A 23422-nucleotide genomic window follows, 5' to 3' on the forward strand; every position below is an offset into this window, starting at 1 on the left:
CATCTTGAAGCCGGGTTTTGTTATTCTAGAAGATTGGATTATGCTCAAAGCTCCTAGGAAGAGAGACATCTATGGTTTACTTTTAGGTGTTGATAATCCAAAGGAGCCCCTTTGTTTGTTGAGCAAGGCAAATGAGTCTGAATCTCTCCTATGGCATCGTAGAATGGGACATATCAACTTTCAGAAGATGAATGAACTTATCAGTCTTGGGTTAGTTGATGGTGTACCTGTTAAGAAGTTTGGGATGGAAGATAAGTGTGTACCGTGTTTGAAAGGGAAGCAACATAAGAATCCGCATAAATCCAAAGTACTCAACTCTATTTCCAAACCATTCGAATTACTTCATATGGATCTCTTTGGTCCTGTGAACAAAAGAAGCATTGGAGGGATGTCTTACTGTTTGGTGATCACTGATGATTACTCGAGGTACTCATGGGTATTTTTTCTGAAGACCAAGGATGAGACTGCCGAACGATTTATGGATTTTGTCAAGCAAGTTGAAAATGTCCATGGAGTCAAAGTTAAGAGAATCAGGAGTGACAATGGTACTGAGTTCAAGAATAATACTATTACTGTATTTTGCTTGACCAAAGGAATTCAACATCAGTACAGTGCACCATATGAGCCACAACAGAATGGAGTGGCTGAACGAAAGAACAGGACTTTAATTGAGACAGCCAGGACGATGCTTGCTGATTCGGAGCTTCCTATTACTTTCTGGGGAGAGGCAGTGAATACAGCTTGTCACATTCTGAATCGGGTTTTGACAGTTAAACGGTTTAAGAAGACTAGTTATAAACTGTTGCACAACAAAAAGCCCAATTTACAGAATGTTGAGCCTTTCGGTGTTCCGTGCACTTTTCTTAAAACTCTTCCTCATGGGAAATTTGATTCTAAATCAGAGGAGGGTTTCTTTTTGGGTTATGTTCCAAGTACACCGATTAGGCGTGTGTACAATCAGAAGACTGGCAAAGTAGATCTTGGTACAAATGTCGTAATTGTCAGTCATAAACCTACTGTACACCTTGGTCCTGCTAATAATTTTGATTATGATGGTGTCTTCACTTCTTTTCGTGGTCCTGTTTCTTTTGCAGGTGTTCCAACAGTGGAGGATGTTGTTACTCTTCATGATCCTCTGGATGGTGGACCGATTTCTGGTTCTTCTTCTGTTTCCTCACCAATAGTTGAGCCTACTTCTGAATCTGGAGAATCTAGTGGGACAAAAGTAGCAGATTCAACCTTAGAGCCTACTCCTATAGTTCCTACTGATCCTTTGCATGTACCTCTACCTGATTCTCCTTTCTATGATACTGATGACACGGAAGGTGAAACTCAGGAGGAGCCTATATAAAACTCCAGAGCAACATGTGCAGACGAATTTGGGAGATGATCTTTCTGTCGATAAGGTTCCTCAAACCAGAGTCAACAAGGATCATCCAGTCAAGCAAATCATTGGTGATGCTTCTGCCTCTGTTTGCACGAGGAATCAATCTAAGAAACCGTCGTGTATGTTTGCTGAAGTCAAGGATACTGGGGCAATTACTTGGTACTTGTATTACTGCTTTATTTCTCAGGTTAAGCCTAAGAATGTTGGAATGGCTCTTAAGGAACTGTCATGGGTTGAGGCGATGCAAGAAGAATTGGCTCAGTTTCGAAAGCTTGAGGTATGGAAGTTAGTTAACTTACCTCCGGGTGAATCTCCTTTAACAACGCGTTGGGTTTTTCGTTGTAAACGAGATGACAGAGGTGTAGTCACTCGAAATAAGGCTCGATTGGTGGTTAGAGGATTTGAGCAACAAGAAGGTTTTGATTACGATGAGACATTTGCACCTGTAGCTAGACTTGAAGCTATTCGATTATTTCTGGCATATGCTAGATGTAAAGAGTGCCTTCTTGTATTAAGGTGTATCAGCTTGATGTAAAGAGTGCCTTCTTGTATGGAGATATTAAAGAAGAAGTGTATGTAGAACAACCTGTCGGGTTTGAGGATCCAGACTTTCCTTATAAAGTATATCGTCTCGATAAGGCTTTATATGGTTTACATCAGGCTCCTCGATCGTGGTTCGAAAAATTGTCAACACATTTGAAGGAAAGTGGTTTTACCAGAGGTTCTATAGACAACACGTTGTTTATTAAATGGAAAGGGAAGGACTACTTGCTTGTACAGGTTTATGTCGATGACATCATTTTTGGTTCATCTGATGACAAAATGTGCAAGGAATTTGAACAGAGCATGAAGGCTAAGTTTGAAATGAGTGCTATGGGGGAATTAACCTTCTTCCTTGGACTACAGGTGGATCAACTGAAGGATGGCTTCTTTATACATCAGACCAAGTACGTCAAAGATCTGCTTACTCGGTTTCGCATGTCTGATGCTAAGGATGCTGTTACTCCCATTAAGACTAATCATGGGTTGTGTCCTGATAAGCCTAATGATCCATCCGTCGATGCCACTCAATATCGAGCTATCATTGGATACTTGATGTATCTGACAGCCTCACGTCCAGATATTACCTTTGCTGTTTCTATGTGTGCTAGATATCAGGCTAATCCGAAAGAGTCTCACTTGAAAGCTGCAAAAAGAATCCTTCGTTATGTGAAAGCCAAGCCTCGTCTAGGTCTTTGGTATCCCATGTATGGTTCTTTTGACTTCGTAGCTTATACTGATTCGGATTATGGTGGTGACAACTCGGATAGGAAATCAACGTCAGGTGGATGTCAGCTTTTAGGGGGGAGAATTGTATCGTGGCAGTGCAAAAAGCAGACATCTGTTGCACAGTCATCCTGTGAAGCAGAGTACATTGCTGCTGGATATTGTTGTTCTCAGGTGCTTTGGATACAGCAACAATTGCGCGATTATGGTATGAATATCTCCAATACTCCCATTTGTATTGATAATAAATCTGCCATAGATATTACCAAGAATCCGAAAAACTTTAAAGTCACCAAGCACATAGATATAAAGTATCATTTCATACGTGACTGTTTTGAGAAAAAGCTTATTCATTTAGAAAAGGTTATTACTGATGATAATCTTGCTGATCTACACACTAAAGCTTTTGATGGACCTCGTCTTGAGTTGTTATTTCAACTCAATGGTATGAAGAATGCCGAGTAGTTTCTCTCAAAGAACTTAAAATTATTTTTGTGTGTCTTTGTAGTGTAAGTCGTACATAGATAGAGTCATAAAAAATACAAAAAGAGTTGTCTTAGTATAAGTTTGTATATATCTAGTGTCAGAAAAATACAAAAACATTGAAAAATAGAAACTCCAAAAATATGAATAAAGTAAGGTTACTGTGCTAAATGATGAGAAGTGACGATACTTTAGCTTTTAAGCCTGCTTAATCGTAATATAACTTATTAGTTCAGTGATTATAATTTGTGATATATCGGTAGACACAAAATACCAAGGTTTCCTTCAATCTGAACTTAAATTATATAATGTTCTTGTGGGAAACATATTCAGATATATGGCTGAGATTGCTTGCTTTTCAGTAATGAATTGATCTAGTCCTTAAATTTTGTGAAAGATCTAGCATTACTATAAGATTTGTTCAATGAATAGGCACGAACCTCTACCAATCATGAGCATAAAAGTAAATGTGATATTGTTATGCAAATCAATTAAATGCAAATTAAGGGGCTAATGTGGTCTTTGAGACTCGGAAAAGTATGTCCTCGGGGTATCTTTGTATACCTAGCCTACCTAAAGCTTCCAACTTGGGATAGGTTGTCGGAAAGTTCGCTACATGGATCTCATAGAAAATCACGGGTTCCTTATAAATCATGAAATGCAGAAGCAAAATATGTGACATCACAAAGTAATTCAATACAGTAATCCACAAGTGTTTCATGATTGGTTAAGGATGTTCTTGAATATATTGAATACTTTTTATTTTAGTGCTTGTATCGATTACGAAAGTATATCTGAATGTGGGTTACATAAGTTCGCAAACTATTCAAGTGACATATTAGGCTACTCGGGTTACATGGTGACTGTCCTTAGCCAGGGTATGTCAAAAGTGTCATAACTCAAAGGAAACTGGACGTACCGAGTGTTTAAGAGGACAAACATACCGGTAATCGCTGTTGGGTCACGGTTCATAACGTATAATAAGAGAATTATTTCTCACCCGCAAGCTTTTGTAACATGCTAACCTGATCTAATCAGCAGTAATCATGCTTAATGTGAATAATGTATAAAGTCTGGTTAATTAGAACTTAGATTAGTTTATTATTCTGCAATTTTTATTCTGTGTTATTTTTCTTTTTAATTGAGTCAAAATAGTATTTTTTATAAGTTCTTATTGCACGAGAGATCCTATTCAAATTCTGAGTATATGTTTTGCTAAATTCCTTCATGTGAATTTTTAATGAGGTTGTGTAGATTGTTTACAAAGAAGATTTTCTAATATGGACATTAATTTGTTTAAAGTTTAGAAAATGATCTTTTCAAGTGTAATGTGAAATGTCAAAGTCATTTGAAATCTCATGATTTTCACTTGTCACCAAATTATTAATCAGGTTTGTTTAAATTTGTGTGGTGACATTTTAGGGTTTGACAAGAAATGACCTCCCTTGATCTTTTGTTAGATTTTTTAGTTATTTCATATTTGTTAACCCTGATTGAGTGTGATTGTAACTTGAATTTTCTGCATTATACTGTTTGTTCTCAATGCGTTGATGCGTTCTGTGGTAAGTGTGCAGTGTTCAGGTTAAGAAGATAACGTTGGAATGCTGATTTCTGTTACTACATTGTTATTTACACGGATGATATCATTACGATAAGATCCTTGGTGTGTAGTGATAATATTTGTGATGCAGATTTGAGCATGTGAAGGATGAATACATGAACTGGTTTTTGTTTTTGGAATAGTTATTTATTTATGATTCATGTATTTAATGAAAATAATCAACTTTGACATTAGTTTCTTTTGAATTTCATGTTGTGATTTATGACAACCTTTTGGATATTTTCCTAAGTTCTTCAGTGAATTTGTGTTGGATTGTTCATTGTTAGTTTTGTAGACGGCATCTAGTATGGGACTTAAGTGTTTCAAGATGGTTTGCTGTCATGCATATCTATGATCCAAGGAAGTTCTCGGTGTCATAATCAAATTGGTAATGAGGTTCATATTTAAATTGATTATTTTCAGGTTTGTTTATGGATAGCGTTTAAACCATGGGTTTTCATTCAAGATTATAATGTTCGGTTATCTACTTACATTATGATTATGAATTTGGGTGCTAAGCACGTTTTTAGTACAAGGCATGAACAGGTTGCTTTCTAACGGATTTTTTGCTATGTACAGATTGTGATAAAGGGTTGTGTTTTGGAAGATTGCTTGGATGAAAATCTGAAAATTTTTCAGAAACTTGCTGAAATCTGGAATATTTTCTGATTTGTTCTTACGAAGATAACTGCTATCTTCGTTCGAAGCAATTTTGTTCAAACGAAGAATATCTTCGTTTGGCTAACTTCGTTTGTGAAGTTAAGCCCGACCCATTGTTGGCCCATTGTTATTTCACTATATAAACGGGTTTTTCTTCGTTGTTACTTCATCAAACGAAAATTACTTTTATTTTCAAGCAAAACCCTAAAACCCAAACTATTTTCTTTTCTCTCACTTTAATTCGTTTTCTTGATTCGTTGTGCCAACTGTGATCTAAGTAAGTGTTTGATGTTCTTTTCATTCACGAAAACGATTTAGGTTTTCCATGTATCTTCGATTTGATTTGTTTTGATTATGTTTATAAATTCTTGTAATCATTCACCTGGTTTACTCAAACGAATTTAGACTTGTGTGAACGAATTTAGACTTTAGTTCAAAACGAATTTAGATGTGTGCACATGGACTTAGATTTTGAATTGAACGAATTTAACTTGGGTAGAAACGAAGTTAACTTTAGATGATGCCTTACGAACTTAGACCTAAGTTGATAAGGAACTTAAACTTCGTTAGGTGTAAATTTAGATTTAATTCTTACGAACTTAAGATCTATTTTCGTTTGGACATTGCTTACGAATTTAACTTCTATCTTCGTTCTGTATACTTAACGAACTTATTGTTTATCTTCGTTCAGTCTCATTTTGCGAAATTAAGGATTAGGGTTTTCAAATTAGGGTTTTTCAATTCTGCAATCCATCTATCGTGATTATTTATCTTTTTTTCAATATTGTGCTTGGTTTTGCAGATATGGCTCTCGCTCCACGTCAGTTTGTGAAAAAGCATAATCTTGCACTAAATCTCGATCCCGATCAGCACAATTGCGAGCATTTTCATGACATGCTCAACTATATTGCTCGCTCGCGATTATCTTTTGCTTTTTGTGATTCGCCAAGACTGGTTAGGCAGTATATTGATTCCTTCTGGTCCACTGCTCATGAAGTCATGGTTGAAGGACAGAGTTTTGTACGTGCTACTGTCACAGGCACAACTTTTGATTTCAATGCTGAATCGCTCCGCACTATTTTACATCTAGGAGTAGAACCAGACGTCGAAGAAGAGGAAGACGTTGAGATGACATACGAGTTCGCACTTCTTCTTCGTTGCTTTCAAAGGATGGGATTTGTTGGACAGGTCAAGCTTCCTTTCGACAAAAGTGGGTTTCAAGGACGATGGCATTATCTAGCATATGCATTGCTCGTCTGTTTGAGCAATCGCAATTGATCAACTGTCTGCTCAGATTGCATCGCAGATGGTTTCTTTGGTATATAATCGACCTTACCCTTTCTCCCGATATTTTTATCAAGAGTTTATTAATCAGATTAACGCTAGGGGGAGAAAGCGATTTCTTTTGTATCCTCGCTTTGTGATGGCTATAGTTAGACATTTTTGTCCGGACTTAGAATATGACCAAGGTCCTCGCTACGTTCTTCATGCTTGGCCTTCGCGTCTTTTTGCTGATCTTGAAGCCAATACGAGTAATGTGACTGGTCTCCATGATCCACCACTTTTTGGTCACCTGATTAATCCAAACTATCGATCTCGTCTTGAGAATGATATGTTTGTGGATGATGTTGATGCCGATTCTGATTCTGGTTCTTCTGAGAGTTTTGTTGATGGTTCTGATGATGATTCAGGGGATGAGTCTGCTGGTTCGGATGATAGACATGATGGAGATGGATGTTGATAGTTCCGACGGTTCTGCGGCTACAAATGCGACAGACACAGATGATTCTGCTGCTGCTGAACGTCGAACTAAGATGATTCATGACGTCGCGGCTGCTTCTGTAAGTGATCATTCGCATCAGTCGTTTGATCAAGAGGGTGTTGCGTTCCATAGAGAACGTAGAAGCAAGACTTGTCATGCTATTCCTGCTCTTTCAGATTCAGCTAACTCCACTCCTGCTGCTGATGCTGAGATTGATCCTGATGTTGCAGCTCAGCATGATTCTGAATTACGTGAGATTTTTGAGGATATGGAAGATCCTGTAAACAGAGCAAGTTCGGTTAGTCCGGCAAAGAGGCACGGGAGTATTGATCTTCAATATACCATAATTAAGCGTCGACGTGTTGTTGAAGCTTCTTCTGTAGCAATGCCTGATTCTCCAAGACTGACTGCTGCTGTTGATCCTGTTCTTGGTCGTTGTGTTGATCTTTTGGAGACCAGAGTTCGCACTTTGGAGTCTGATCTCACTGATACTCGCGCTGCTTTAACCTTTTTGATCAACTGGGTCAAGAATCAAGGGGGAGAAGTTCCTGAAGAGGTCTGCAGATTGTCAGCGGTTCAACCAAGACGTCAGAATGACGATGATGATGCTGATAATGCTGGTGAAAGGAATGTTTCTCGCCCAGTTGAAGATAGAGGAAAGGGTGCAGCGATCGAGGGGCAGACAGGAGGTGATACTTCTCAGCAAGGTGCTTCTGGTTCTGGTGCTGGTCCTTCTGGTGCTCCTCGTGATTCAGGTTTCTAATTTTGATTATGATAAAGATTTTTAGATAGAATGTATAATTGATTGTGTGTAATAAGTTATGACATTTTGTGTAATGAAAATGTAATCTATCTTATTTCAATACAAGTACATTTCATCTTTATTATAATTGTCATGATTATTCTTTCTATTCTGGTGTTCATTTTGTGTAAATTTATATAGATGATCCAGATTATACAGATTTATTCTTTGATGGTGATGAGCTCGAGGAAGGCGAATTTGTCCCTGAACCAAATCTAGATATATTCAAGAAGCCTTATGGGTTTGATGAAGTATGGGACTCAATTCCTGAAGATCCGTTGATTGAAGAGAATAGAGTGTTGGATCAGAAGAGATCAGATGTTAGGGAAAGAATGCTTCAAGTCCCATTCAGCAGCCTAACTCAAGTTTTACATTTTGTTGTGTATGCTAAGAATGGTGATGTATCGATTCCATTTGACTATGAGGTTAATGTGACAAAGCCATTCAATTCAAATGATTTTCAAGTTCCTCTCAGAGATGATGATTCATTACATAGTGTTGATCGACGTGTTCCCGAGAAAAGAGTGAATGATTGGATAGTACATAGGGAAACGTGGAAACCAAATCTGTATTGGACTCATATCTCGGATAAAGATGCTGCAAAGTACAAGACAATCATCTGGAGTTGGTTTTATGATGATGAATTGAAGTTGTTTGTGCTTAAAAGACCAGAAGGTTGTCAGTACTTAGCGTGGTGTGAGAGACATTTTAGAAGTTTATGTGAAGAAGATTTACATGAGCTTGGAAATAACTGGATTATCAATCCAAGCGATGATGGCTTAGCTGATGTTGTTGGTAAGAATCTCAGAAAAGATTTCTGGTTAAGGAAGAACATGAAAGATTCTGATAAACCACAGTTTAAGATTGAGCCAAGATCGAAGAAAAGAGTGGTTAAGCCAGATAAAACAGTTGAGTTTGTTCAACATGATATTAAGTGCATGATCAAGGTCCCTGCCAAGAAATGGGCACAAGATGTCTTGGACAAGATGGATAATTGGGAAATTGATCGAAATTCTGGTGAAGCCAAGATGTATGCAGATTCAAAGAAGAAGATTTTGTTGAGAAGAGTTTATGATCCGATGCAGCTGGTGAACTTCTCAAGAAATGATCTGAGAAAGTTGTACGATACAGAGTGTTTGTTTTTGCCATTTTGGAAGCATGAAGAAAGTAGATATCGTAAGATACTTCAACTCTGCTTACATGAAGATATTCATGCAAATAGCAAAAGATTGTTGTTTGATGAATGATCAGATTTTGAAGACTAAGAAATCGAAGGTGCTGCTGTCAAGGGGGAGTTTGTTGATGCACGTTGATGTGACAACAACAACTTAGATTTGATATGTCGTTTAGATTGAGACATTATGTTAATTTATGTCGTATCTATATATGTAATTGATAGATTATGGACTTTATGTTTTGGTAATGATCGATTACATGTTTTGGTGTTATATATATGTGTTATGTATGATGTTTGTTGTGTGATATACAAGTACAAACATAATATGTGTTAGGATTCCTTAATATGAAACACTTAGGAATATAACTAAGTCTTATATCTAACGAAGATAAGGTATATCTGTTTTCATTTAATATTAATTGTATCCTATATTTGCATGTTTAAATCCATGAATATTTAAATATTCTAAATGTCCAATGTCGATTAACTATATGAGAATATAATTAAACGAAGACAAATCTGAGTGATTGGTAAATATTTTTGGGAATATATGAAGATAGTCCTACCAAACTCGCATGATATCCATAGAGATGCATATCGGACTACCCCACTTAACGAATCATCACTTTATGGATCGGCGTCATTGAGTGAAATTTATAAAACGGTTGCTTTATTTATCCTTAGACTTGAGATACAAACAGGTTATGCATGCGTGGATTGTATTTTCTTGATATAGTTCTAACTATCCTGAATAAGGTAGTAATAATGGGCTATTTTCAAAAATGTAGTGAAATGACATCACTAACACGTGTAGTCAAAATAGGATTTGTTCATTCAATTTGCAACTGCAGAATAATACCATTGGGCCCCTCATTGATTAATTAAGATGTTTATACGGCCGTATCTAAATGATCTCCATATGTAGTCTCGATTAATTTAGTAATCTTAATTAGTTATAGAAAGGAGAAACAGAATTCTTAAATTATGGAATGACATCAATCCATATCCATAATTAACAAGGTATCTGAAACAAATGAATAATAAACACTTAAACCGTTTCAAAAGATACTTTAAGAAACTATATTTAAATATTTCTAGGAGCATTGGCGTGTTGCTCGACGCTAACCAATGTTATTGTTTTATATAACATACTCAAGTAGGAACTGTTAGAATATGATCACGTTAAATAAACGCATGTCCGAAAAATATATAAGCCTACAGGGTCACACAAAATGACACATATACTCCATGAAATTAATTAATATGTTAATGTAATATATTAATTAATATGTTCACGAAATGATTAATAAACGAAAGTTAAAAGTTAAATAAATGTTTATTAATTAAAAGAGAAAGATTTAATTGTAAATTAGGAATTGGAACTGTTTCCTAGTTCCTAAAGGGGGCCGAAATTTTGATGGGGTTTCCTAATATCCATCAAACTTGGTCACCAAGTTTAAAACCCTAACAATTAATCCTTACAAATAGAGGTTAAAGGTTAAGGGTTTTTATGCATACATACAAGACATTAGTTTTGTAAATCTCTCATCTCTCTCTCTCTCTCTCTCTCTCTCTCGCTCTCGCTCTCTCTCTCTCTCTTATTCGACTATAGCAACAAAAGAAAAAGGGTTTTCAGTTTTTGAATTCAAGGGTTAAGTGCAACGGATTTGTGAGTTCATGATCGGGTACTAGCATACATCATAGGGGTGTCAAGTGTGCGATCGTAGGGGGTTTTACTTTAAACCCTAACTAATAATAATAACTTATTATTAATATTATTGATAGCTAAGCTAAAAGGTACACATCCGATTCTTTACTTTGTTAATTAATATTATTACATATATGTTTCTTTCCGCTACGTACTCGTAATTATTTATTTGATAATATGCATAAATCCTAATAGATGGTTTTCTTAATATTTACTCGATGATATATATAGATATTAGATACACTAGAACATAAAAACAGGAGCATCAATTTTGTTACGGTAAACATAACAGATTTGAAACATAAATAGAAAATTGGAAATTATAGATTGTAAGCAGCACTCAGGTTGTTGATGTTAATGTAAACGGATTTTTGATCATTGGAATAAACTTTGATTCTAATTTATGTCACAATTCTCTTTCAGAAGGGAACGAATTCGGAAGCCATGAGCTATGGTAAATTATCAGGAGTGAAATCATCAAAACTTTTGGAAAGAATTTTTGGAAGTCTTTTGGGATATGATGAACTTTAGTATATTCCTGATATGTGTATCATGCATATTTGAAGTCTTTTGTAATCAAATATGCACTTTGAATTCGTGGCTAAAATCTTTTGTTAATCGTCCGAGTATTTTGTTTAGTTGATAATCGTAATGGTATTCGTAGTTGCATGATGATGTTTTTGTGGTTCATTTTTTGTTTGATAAGGAGTGAGTAAAATTCTGGATAGTCGGGATGGATTACCCATGACAGACAGGTTGTTGACCTGGAAAAATTCTAGGTGGGAAGCTGCATTTATAGCGAATCCATGTTGAAAATGGCAAAAAATTTAGGGAGGATTGTCCTCCCTAAAACATATTGCGTGGACACCTTAAAATAAAAGAAAAACTTATACTACAAGGACGGTTCTCACGAATGCTAAATACGATTACTGTAGCTTAATACAAAGTATTATTATTTGAACGGTATAATATAACCTAACAATACATATATTTATACATTTATATATATTTATATATAAAAATGTATTTTTTTTATTGCGAGGACAGTCCTCCCAATAAATAATTTATATTTCTTTTTCCTTGTTTCTTTTTCTACTATATCTCCTTGCTATATGTCATAACTAGATTATTGACCCGAGTAATACGCGAGTAGATATATATAATTAATAACATGTTATCATTTCATGACAACATATTATGTGATATAAATAAAAAAAATTAATAAAGATTATATTTTATATATAAATATTTGGTTTTTTTACATAAGATGAGGTATTTTATTTAAATATAAAAAATGACATAAATATTTGTTTTTAACATATTATTTATTCTTCTATTTTATAAAAATAGGAAATTTAATTTTTCAATTACTTTTAATAACATCTCTTTTAAGTTAAAATTTGTCACAAGGTTTAAAACTTGAATCAATATAAAATTAATAAATTAGTTGATTAAAAAATTAGTAAATTTTAGTTAATTATATTTTATTTTTTTAGAATCCCAAACTACCCTACCTATAATCTTAAGCTATACAAATACTTAGAATAAAATATAAGTCTCAGAAACTCTTCCTGGCCCCTAACTCTCAATAATTCACATATACAAGTGTAGGAAGTGAGACTCGAACGCTGAAAAAGATCTCAACCTTAAAAAAACATACCAATATCCAACCAATCTCATTGGAATCATCATTGTTAATCAACGGCTCATATTCAATTATGCATTATTAATTAAATTAAAGATATATATCTAGACGTAGTAGAATTCAAGGTGGTCTTATATAAATATATATATATATATATTGTCATATATATTGTCAATATTCTAACAGATTGATATTTATCTTATTTATTGATTTGATATTTATGATGATTGTTATCGTATAAAATAAAATAAAAGTGAATCCCATCAAATATTGTAAAATCAATATATGTTTAAAAATATTGATTTAATGTAATCAAATTTAAGGGTTACGTTTGAAACTTCTGATTGAAATACAAAGTCAACATAAAAATTCCATTATATATTTTAACATGTTAAAAAAATATATTAGAGCTATTTGATTCGATGAAATTTTAAATTAATTTGCTTAAAATTAACTTAATTAGCATTAAATTATATGTTATAGATACGTATATTATAGTTACAGTTGATATATGTATAATACGAAGTCAATATTTACAAATTAAGTTTTATAGATAAATTTTACTCTTCTGAAACCTTTTCTAAATTTATATATATATTATACATTTATATAATTTAAATACATAGAATTATATTTTATTTAAAATATAAAGTAGAAATACTAATGTTGCATTTGACCAATTTTAAAATTAATGACGAATCATCATTTTGATATAAATTTTGTAATTAAAAATTAAAACTCATCTAATGATCATTGTTATTTTAATACTTTAAGACTCTCTCATATATATGATGTCATCGTTCACTTACGTTTGAGTTAAGTCGATTTTAAACCCTTTTCGAAATATCATTCAAAATTTGTGTGAAAAAATTGTTATGATTTATTAAAACAAGAAAAATCAATTTCAAGTTTTAAAATAATTTTGAAGAGCACATTCTAACATTTTCTAATTTTTTATTTTTCATAGTCTGTAATTCTTTTTAGCCCCAACCCTAAAACAATTTTCATTTTGATTCCTAACCATAATTGCTTATCCCTTTTAATTTCTTACTAAGTCATAGGTATGTTTGTTTCCTTTAATTTTTTTGTTGGAATATTTGGTCTTTTTATATTATTTTTGTATAAATTGTACCACATAAATTATGTGAAATTTTATATACAAATAAATTCTTTTTTTAGTAACTATTTTGAAAAACTTTACCATTTAAACAATAAATGTATAGAGATAAAATACAAATGATAGTATAGATTGAAAAGAAATAATGCATGATAATGACCGTAATAGATTAAAAATAATTAGTGCATGAATATACATTAAAAGATAGCAATTATTATTGTTATTTTATCCTTTAAGTTTGAATTTATATATTTTGTCTAAACTATAAAATAGAATGACTAATGTTGTGTTTGACCAATTAAAAAGGGAAAAAGAACAGTTTAAAACTTTATGTTTAATATAAAATAGATAAATCATCTGTATTTTAGTGTTATTTATAGACGCATAACATTTAGTAGTTAGAAATAGTTTTAAAAAAATATTAGCCTATTAAACTATTGATATAGAAAATCTATTATAAAAGTTCAATGCTATAGGTGTTATAAAAATTATAACTTTTTTTTTGAACGAAAAATTTAGGTTCAGCGGCGTGTCATTTCATATACCAACCCATGTCTCCATTCCTGTAAGCATTTTGCTTACACCAGCATTTAAACCCAATACCTCTTAGTTTCAGGCTCCACCATATATCAATCCATCTATTAATGATTGTTTATAATATACTGATAAATAGTTTTATTTTGCATGTTTTATAGTGATAAAAATGATTAACTTATTAATTCTTTTTATTATTTCTAAATAAGACGTAACCAAATTGCTATTTATCTATTTAACAATGGTTTCGCAGTTGGTTTAAAAATATTACATGTTATTAAAAAACATAAAAAAAAATCAAGCAAAATATAATCAATAAATAATATAAAGAAAAACTTTGATAAGAGAAATATATATATATATATATATATTATGAGATTAGGGTTTATGTGGCTGTTAGACACCCAAGCTTGGGTGTAGAACCCCTCACATCTTGTTTTTTAATCCATAAAAAAGCATGGGGGTCAAGCATTTATAGATATACTAAATAATTAGTATGTGAGGGGTTCTACACACAAGTTGGGTGTCTAACAGCCACATACTTCATTTTCTCATATATTATATAAATTATACGTGTGTAAAAATTTAAATCAAGCTGTTTACGTGTATCTAAAAAGGTTCATGTATAAAGCATAAAAGAATGAACTTGTTTTAGTATATTTATACAAAAATAATGTTCATAGTGATTTTACAGATATAAAACAAAAAAAAAGTAACCAAGCGATAGAAAAAATAGTTTTAGTGATTATAAAATGTAATAGATTGGATTTTAGATAGATTGTCAATAATAAAGGTTTACTAAATATTATATATAGATGGGGATGTGTTAAAAATGCCATAAATTGAATAGTGTGCATGATGTGTACACATCTTTGTTTCAAACTCTTATTTACATATTATTCGAATAAATCTAATACCAAATTTATGTGTATTTAATATAATATAATTTAATTTTAATTAAATACATATTGTTATACTTGATAAACTATATAAACTAAAAGGACTAATGTTATATTTACCTAATATTTAATTTGGTAATGACACAATTATTTCATCTAAGGGTTGTGATTAAAAGTTTAAACTCATTTATATACATTACAGTCCATTCAAATATAATTTAAATAAGTATTTCATAATAAAATTTTAAATTTTAAAGTTCACAAACAATTAAAATAAAGTTAAAGTATCTAAAAAAATCTTAAAAATAAAAACATGAAAATATCAGTTATACAATTCCGAAAGTACTGGAATATACCGACTGTAATGTTCAATGTAAATACTGGACAAAATTTCGTGCTATAAAATTTTTTTATGAATAAGTTAATCATTTCTTTTTTGGTATTTTCATTAGTCATAAATTAATATTAGTATTATCATTAGATTAATAAAAGAAAATTTTATGGAAAATCATACGTAATATATAATATTAATAACTTATTTAATAATATCAGATGAATATAATATTATGTAATATTTAAGGAAATATAACATTGTATTGGAAAAAACAAAAACATACTCATATTTTTTAAGAACATACGTACGCATATTTTATTGTTCTTACATATTAATACTATTTAATACATAAGGTTATATTATATTACTAGGTATTTTACCTCGCGCGATGCACGGTTAGTTAAAATGGTTATTTTATGCATTAGTAATTTGTTATTCTACAAGTTTATTATGTTGAAATCAATTATATTATAATTCATGGTTAATTCCTTAATCATTCTGGTCACCTTCTATCTTTTCCTACATATCGATATCACAGTCATGTAACCAATTTTGGTGATTATACACCCGTTTATAATCCTAAACACAACTAAGAAATAAATTATTTTATCTCCGTTAATCAAGAAACTCATCTATAAAACTCAATTATTGTTATCATTATATTATAAAATATGTGAATCCCGACAATATTAGGCTTTATTTGATTATCAAAATTTTATTGACCAATTAATTCATTGAAATACCGAAAATATTTTCTTTTGTATGTAAATCCCTACAATATTTGGATTTATTCGGTTATCAAAACTTTAATTATTTTATTAATTTTATACAACTTACGTAGGTTTCTAAAATATTGAAAATATTTTCTTTGGGTTAATAGATATTATTAGCTTTTAATTTTTGTTAATATTTTTTTTTATATATGTAGATAATAAAATTAAGATTAATAATGTCCTATGTAGCATTGTTTAAAGTTAGCTTTAAGTTGGATGAAGGTTTTAAAATGCTAGGATTCTTACTATTTTAATAATTATATATATATATATATATATATAAAGTTGAAGGACTAATGTCGTGTAAACTTAAAAATAAATTTGGTAATGATACATTATTCTAATCTAAGGGTTGTAATCAAAAGTTTGAACTCATCTAACGGTTTTTGTTTTTCCATAAAAGAATTTAGGACCTTGTTATATATATATATATATATATATTGGTAGATAGTCGTCGCCGGATACTTCTTATGAGAGGGATTCTACGTCAAAGATATTGCAAGGACTTGTCCTCGTGAAATGTTTTTGCAAGGACAATTTGGACATTTGACGAGGACAATAGTTCTCCCTAAATTAAGACGATTTTTATTGTAGTGTGTCTCTATGTGTAACTATAGCAATATAGCATAGTAAGGTAATGAATTTTCAGGAAATAATTAAACCATGCATCCACACTTTTAATATGAGGAAATACATGGTTCGTCATAAACAAAAGAATTTGAAAAGTAATTAAGATTATTTATACGCCATCTTAGGTCATGCAAATCTGGCTGCCCCCATCCTAACGGCACATATTCTCCTACAAATTACACAATAAAACTTTGTTTCTTTATTTCTTTCAACTCTCTCTCTCTCTCTCTCTCTCTCTCTCTCTCTCTCTCTCTCTCATGCATCAGCTACATTTCACCTACCCACAAAAACGTCTCCATTTAAACTTCAAAGCAAACTTTCATCTTATATATATACGTATCTCTAAAGAGGACCAAGAAAAACGCAATTCGATAGCCTTTTTTCTGGCCATTTTCGCACTTCATATGTTCATGAGATCATAAAAATATATGAAGGTGATTATGAACGTGAGGTGGGCACCTTCTAGTTGTTAACTATTGCTATCACTAAAGAAAATATAACTTGCTTTTAGTTGTTTATGTACTTGTGTTTTTTTTTGGTCATGCTTTAACTTTTTTGATTAATCTTTTTGAATTTGTTTCAGTCAAAAGAGGATCATAACCATATTGTAGTGACCATAAAGACTTTGTAAGATATATATGTTCTTTCATCTAACTATGAAATTGTATTAGTCTTTTCTTATCCGAATTCGACATGTTTCCTACATGGAATCGTTTAGGTGACTTTATATGCAGTCGCTAGATATATACGTCTTATATATATGAAATTAAACATCACTTTTCTTTATGTTAAGATGTTTTTTCATCATTGTTCTTGCAAATAATATTGTTACTTTTTGGGACATTTGTGGGGGGCTAGTATGATGTAGACCAATACATTAACCAAGTCTCACATATATATATATATATGTATGTGTATCAATACATAATTTTCCTTTTTCCATTGAGGTTTGTTTTGGATATAGGGAAAAATGGAGGTTATGCAAGAAATGATGGAAAGGCTAAGATCAATTGTGGGTCCAGAGAGTTGGGATTACTGTGTGCTTTGGAAACCAAGTAAAGATCAAAGGTAAGTTTATTACATATATAAAATATATATGCACACACCTATATATGTTAAATTGTTAACTAATCTTGTTTAAATGTGAAATATGATGTGATATAGGGAGATTGAATGGGTAGATTGCTGTTGTTCTGGGGGCTCAAGGCAGCATGGAAATGGTGGAGATAATGATCATCATCAAGAAGATCAGCAAGTATTGTTTCAATGCAAGGATGTGGTTTTTCATCACCCAACTACTAATGCTTGCCATCTTCTTTCTCTTTTACCCTCTTCCATGCCTTTTGACTCTGGGTAAGTGTTAGCTGCCTTTTATATTCTAACACACATACAATAACAAAAATACCTAATCTCGTCAAAGGCGAGGTATGATGTACTGATGTACACAGTCATACCTCTATACGAGGGTAGAAATACTTATTCTGGTTCGTTTAACATACATGTATAGTAACAATATTTGATCTTGCATACTTATGCATAACCAAAACAAATGTATATGAAAATATGTACGTAGCTACTTTGTGCATCATTAATTAATTGTATATAACTATCTACAACAATTTTTGATCTTGCATACTTATTTATCTCTGTGCAATGTAGGAAGATACTTAAGCTTTCGTCACAATGTACATTTATAATCTCGATCTATAAAATGTTTTAGATTTATGAACTGTGACGAAATCACAAAAATGTGGTGTGTCTATACATGTAGGAAAATTGTTCGTATATAAACTTTAAAAGTATAAATATAAATTTAAGTTGTACTACGGATGATATATGACCCCTCATGTCAAATACCACTTGTTACCCCGGATACAACTTTCGAAAAATTTACACTTAATGCGGAGTTACTATTTTCCAATCTTAATTAATCCTTTTATTATTGGACTAGCCAAATGTCTCCCGGGTGCGACGGTGAAATGGTGGGGTGATAGGTCATAAAGTGTGTTAGGTCATACTCGATCATAGGGGTGATAGATCATAGGGGTGATCAGTAATGGAGTGATTTACCTGACGGGCTCCGCCCTCAGATTTAAAAGTTCGTTGAAAGTATCTCGAATGACCTCTCTAATGAAAGAACATGAAGTTTTAAAAACACCCATATAACTTATATAATTTATCGATCTATAGTTTTTGAGATAAAAGATTATGGATGGATTAGAGGAATAAAATGATTTATAAAGGAGAAAAAAAAATGAGTGGTTGAGATTTGGAGAGAGAAGGAAAAATGAGTGAGTGAAAGGGATGCATGTTGTAAATAATTTCATTAAAGGTATAGTTATATTAAGTGAAGATATTTAAACTGATAAATAAATTAGAGGTATTTTAGTCCCGCTCAACTAATTAAAGCTGAAAATAATAGAGAGAGTAAATATTTTATAATATAGTATAGATATAGATATAAGTAATCTAAAGTAGAAGTAGTTAAAAATAATATAGGGAGTATATGACTTCCTAATTTATTTTTATTTAAAAAAAAAAAACTTATTATTAAAGGGCAAGTATATATAATGGCGTGCAATTTATCCATAAATCCTGCATATTTTGAAAAAATGATGTTATGTTTGAGTAATTATATATACATTTAGACTTTTTAACTTAATTTTATAACTTTGATTCTGCTAAGCATATATATATTACTACTTCAGAATATATGGACAGACCATGATATCTAACCAACCAAGATGGATAAACTTTTCCAATAGCTCCAATTCAGATTTTTCAGAGGTAATGTGTTACCTATTATGAATTCTTGTATCCGAATTACTAATAATCTATAGTAATTAGTGCATGACTATATATACTAACTGCCTCATCTTACTTTCACTTGTTGGCCAGGAAAATCTTGGGACCAAAGCTTTGATCCCTGTTCCAATTGGTCTTGTGGAACTCTTTGTATCTAAACAAGTAAAGTTTCTCTTCAGAAGCCATAAAATGCATATAAGCTCGACTTAATTATTAATATTATCGATCATAGACAGATAATAATGGGCTAGTTTTAAAATGATAATCGCGAAATCTAGATATGATGTTCTTGTTGTATGTGTGTAGATATCTGAAGATCAAAGCATTGTGGATTTTGTGACCACGGCGTTTAACATGTCATTAGAACAACTGCCGATGATGAACGCAAACAATAATGTGGAGTCGAGTTTCTCAGTGAACATGGACAACTTAGATGATGGAGAATCAAAAGATTACATAGCTCAAGTACTTGATGATGAAAAAGATCCAACTAACCATTTCCAACCACCGATTTCTCCTGCAACCATGCTAGAAAATCTGAACCTCTCGCCCCACAATATGTCTGATAACCATTTGCATCCGATGAACTTTTTACAACAGTTTAACTATGGTGAAAATAGAAACACCAAGAACATGTTCTTGGAAAGCACGAGTGAGCCTATGCCCATGATGATGAATCATGATGATCCATTTGATCCCAATTCTGAGGAGAATGTTGGATTTGATCATGAAATTGATATGGCGTTGCAAGGGCAGATGATGGGCGAAAAGGGGCATCTCATGGAGCAGTTAGAGAACGCTCCAAAGAAGCAAGGGAATGAGATAAACCGTTCAGACTCTGTATCCGATTGTAGTGATCAAAATGATGATGAAGATGATCCTAAATGTAGAAGGAGAAATGGAAAACCACAATCTAAGAACCTAATGGCAGAGCGTAAAAGAAGAAAGAAGCTCAATGATCGGCTCTACACTCTTCGTTCTTTAGTGCCAAAAATCACCAAGGTATGCTCAAGACTTGTATGTCAATTCAATTTGAATTTGTAGTTAAAAGTCAATATTTACTAATGTTGGATCATTTGGATTTTCCTATCCTGTAGTTGGATAGGGCGTCGATTCTCAAGGATGCCATTGAGTATGTGATGGAGCTGAAAAGGCAAGTGGAAGATCTCCAAAATGAGCTAGAAGAGAACTCGGATGACGAGGGTACAACAAACAACCAAAGCACCATAGTTGAACAAGAAGTGATGCACGGAAATGGGAGCAATGCTAAGCGTAGATATAACCACAGCCATGGGATGTTCATGAACGGGCCTCAGTTAGAAGCATATTCGGGTGTCGGTAACATTGAAGTCTCTAAACATAACCAAGACACTGAAGGTGCTAATGAAAAAGGCCAGCAAATGGAGGTAGTACTCACCTTTCTTGACCCAAATCATCTATAAAACTTCTCTGTAATTTCTCTGTCCTTGTGTGTGTAGCCACAAGTTGAAGTGTCGCCGTTAAATGGAAATGAATTCTTCGTGAAAGTATTCTGCGAGCACAAACCAGGAGGATTCGTGAGGTTAATGGAGGCATTCAACGCTCTAGGCCTTGAAGTGACAAATGTCAATGTTACTAGCTTCAGATGTTTGGTTTTGAATGTCTTTAAAGTTGAGGTGAATCTAAAAACATCATTCTATTTACTCTCCTGCTTTACCATACTATATAGGACCTACAGAACAAAATGCAGGTTTCCACACCTTTATCATGTTGTTTTTTGGTGTAACAGAGGAAAGATAGCGAAATGGTGCAAGCTGACCATCTTAGGGAGTCGCTGCTTGAGATAACACGAAATCCATCAAAGGGGTGGCCGGAATCATCTACGAAGGCATCAGAGAATGGGCATGGCATGCTGGATCACCACCACCACAACCATAACCACCGTCACAATCATAACCACAATCACCACAACAACCACCATTCTCACCTCCATAACCAGCAGCCGAACCCTCAGTACAACTACAATGCTATTTATCAGGTCCTTAATTAAGCACAAGTGTTTGTGTTTTTAGCTTCTAAGTTTTTAGCATAATATAAAAGAAATGATATGATGTAGCCTCTAAGAACAACGTGTTGTCTTGATTTCTAATAATAATTTGCACTTTCTGCTGCTATTTTTAGTAATTACTAGCCATCCCATTCAAGTCAACATTCTTCTTTTATCATAGAGATTTCAAGGAATGACAGAGAGTGACCCATTATATTTGTCACTTCCATACAAAACAACCCTCATACTTGTAAACACGATTTTATATTTTTTGGCAAAGAGAAGCTTTTGCCTACACAAGTATGTGAAACAATTTTTCATTGTCAAGAATTTGTAAAACCGTTATATCGAGATTTGACACTTCCGGATTAAACCATTCCACCTAAAACTGGAAGTGTCAATTCTGGTTTCATCGTATGTAGCAACTGAGACAAAAGGTTTAATTTAGTTCCAGTTCTAACATAGATGAAACCAGAATTGACACTTCCGGTTTTTAGTATAATGTCTGAATCCGGAATTGTCAATTCCGGATATACCAGGTGTAGGAAATTTTTAGCAACAGAAATTTGTTTGACCGATTGCAAAAATGCTTGTTTTACCAAAATTATCTTGTAAACGCTCAAAAAGGTGGAAAAAAAACTAGCATTTGTTTTAACTAAACATTAACAAAGTAAAAATGATTGCTATGTAAATAGGTGACAATTAGGTCTGACGGTTGAAGAAGCAAAATCCCCATACCCCCTTTCTCTTGCCCAACCTGTACATGTACCCGTCTTGCCCTACCTTTCTATCTCGCCCGTATTCACCCTACTAGTACACAGATGCTCCTTCATGTTGAATCCTTTGCGAAAAAATTGTTTTCGATTTCTAGGGTGGGAAAGTCACAATCGTTGTTTAGTAAAAAGAAGTGGCCTCTAATGCTTAAATGAGCTTGCATGTTTTTCTATATCTTCTAAGGAAGTAAAAAAAGTCAATATACATATCATAACGTGGCTTTTTTCACTCATCCTCATGAGTCATGATTTTACCACCATCAGCGTTGATCACCTAGTGACAAAATTTGATGCCTTTTTGTACTATCGAACTTTCTGTTTGATTGCCATTTTGAACATTTTAACTAGCAATTCGTGTTCATGAAAGTTAAAAGACGCAAAAGGACGGCAGTTGGAGAATCAAAATCCTGTCTACATAAACATGAAATTGTTATCTAAATGGACAAGAGCCAATCATCACTTCAATAATGAGAAAGTGTTGGGTTCAAGTCCCATTTAACAAAAAAGTTAGGGATCTATATTGACCACGAGATTTTCTCTCACCTATGGTGGGTTTACTCATTTGGGTGGCCTTCAACGTAGAGAATGGAGACGATCAGGTGGGTAGTGGTCTGTCAATGATCCAAGTGTAAAAAATATATCAAATGGAAAAGAAACATATTCATATGCACCTAAATCTTTTAAAGGTTAACACATTATTTAACCCACAAAAATAGGTTTGGAGCTATAACAAAAAGACCGATTCGCAAATGTTCTAATAACTTCAAATGTCATATTTTTTAGTCTCAAAGTGGGATTGATGCCGACAATCGAATGATTAAGAATAAGCCAATATGTTTCTGTTGGTAACGGCCAAAACAAGTCAGGGTCAAAATGGGCCAGTGATAAGAAACTAACGGGCCCGCAAAATAAAGAGAGTAACACAGTAATTAACAAGTAACACCACAACTTAATATCCTCTCACCTTGGTTGTAGAGACACTGTCCATTTTGCCTATATGACTCCGGATTACATTTGCGTAAGACGTTTTATACATTATGT

The 23422-nt window shown here is 32.9% G+C and overlaps 1 protein-coding gene across 1 annotated transcript; it reads left to right on the forward strand.

The window, feature by feature from the left end:
• Positions 1-17138: 17138 nt before the first annotated feature.
• Positions 17139-21675, forward strand: LOC122598437 (transcription factor ABORTED MICROSPORES). Its single transcript, XM_043771030.1, has 9 exons — positions 17139-17228; positions 17742-17845; positions 17942-18130; positions 19486-19564; positions 19676-19744; positions 19889-20584; positions 20680-20988; positions 21061-21237; positions 21351-21675. Exons 2-9 carry the CDS (start codon positions 17748-17750, stop codon positions 21609-21611), a joined length of 1878 nt encoding a protein of 625 aa, XP_043626965.1. The 5' UTR covers positions 17139-17228; positions 17742-17747; the 3' UTR covers positions 21612-21675.
• Positions 21676-23422: the final 1747 nt, after the last annotated feature.

The sequence above is a fragment of the Erigeron canadensis genome, chromosome 4, assembly GCF_010389155.1.
Source record: "Erigeron canadensis isolate Cc75 chromosome 4, C_canadensis_v1, whole genome shotgun sequence".
NCBI classification, from domain to species: Eukaryota; Viridiplantae; Streptophyta; class Magnoliopsida; order Asterales; family Asteraceae; genus Erigeron; species Erigeron canadensis.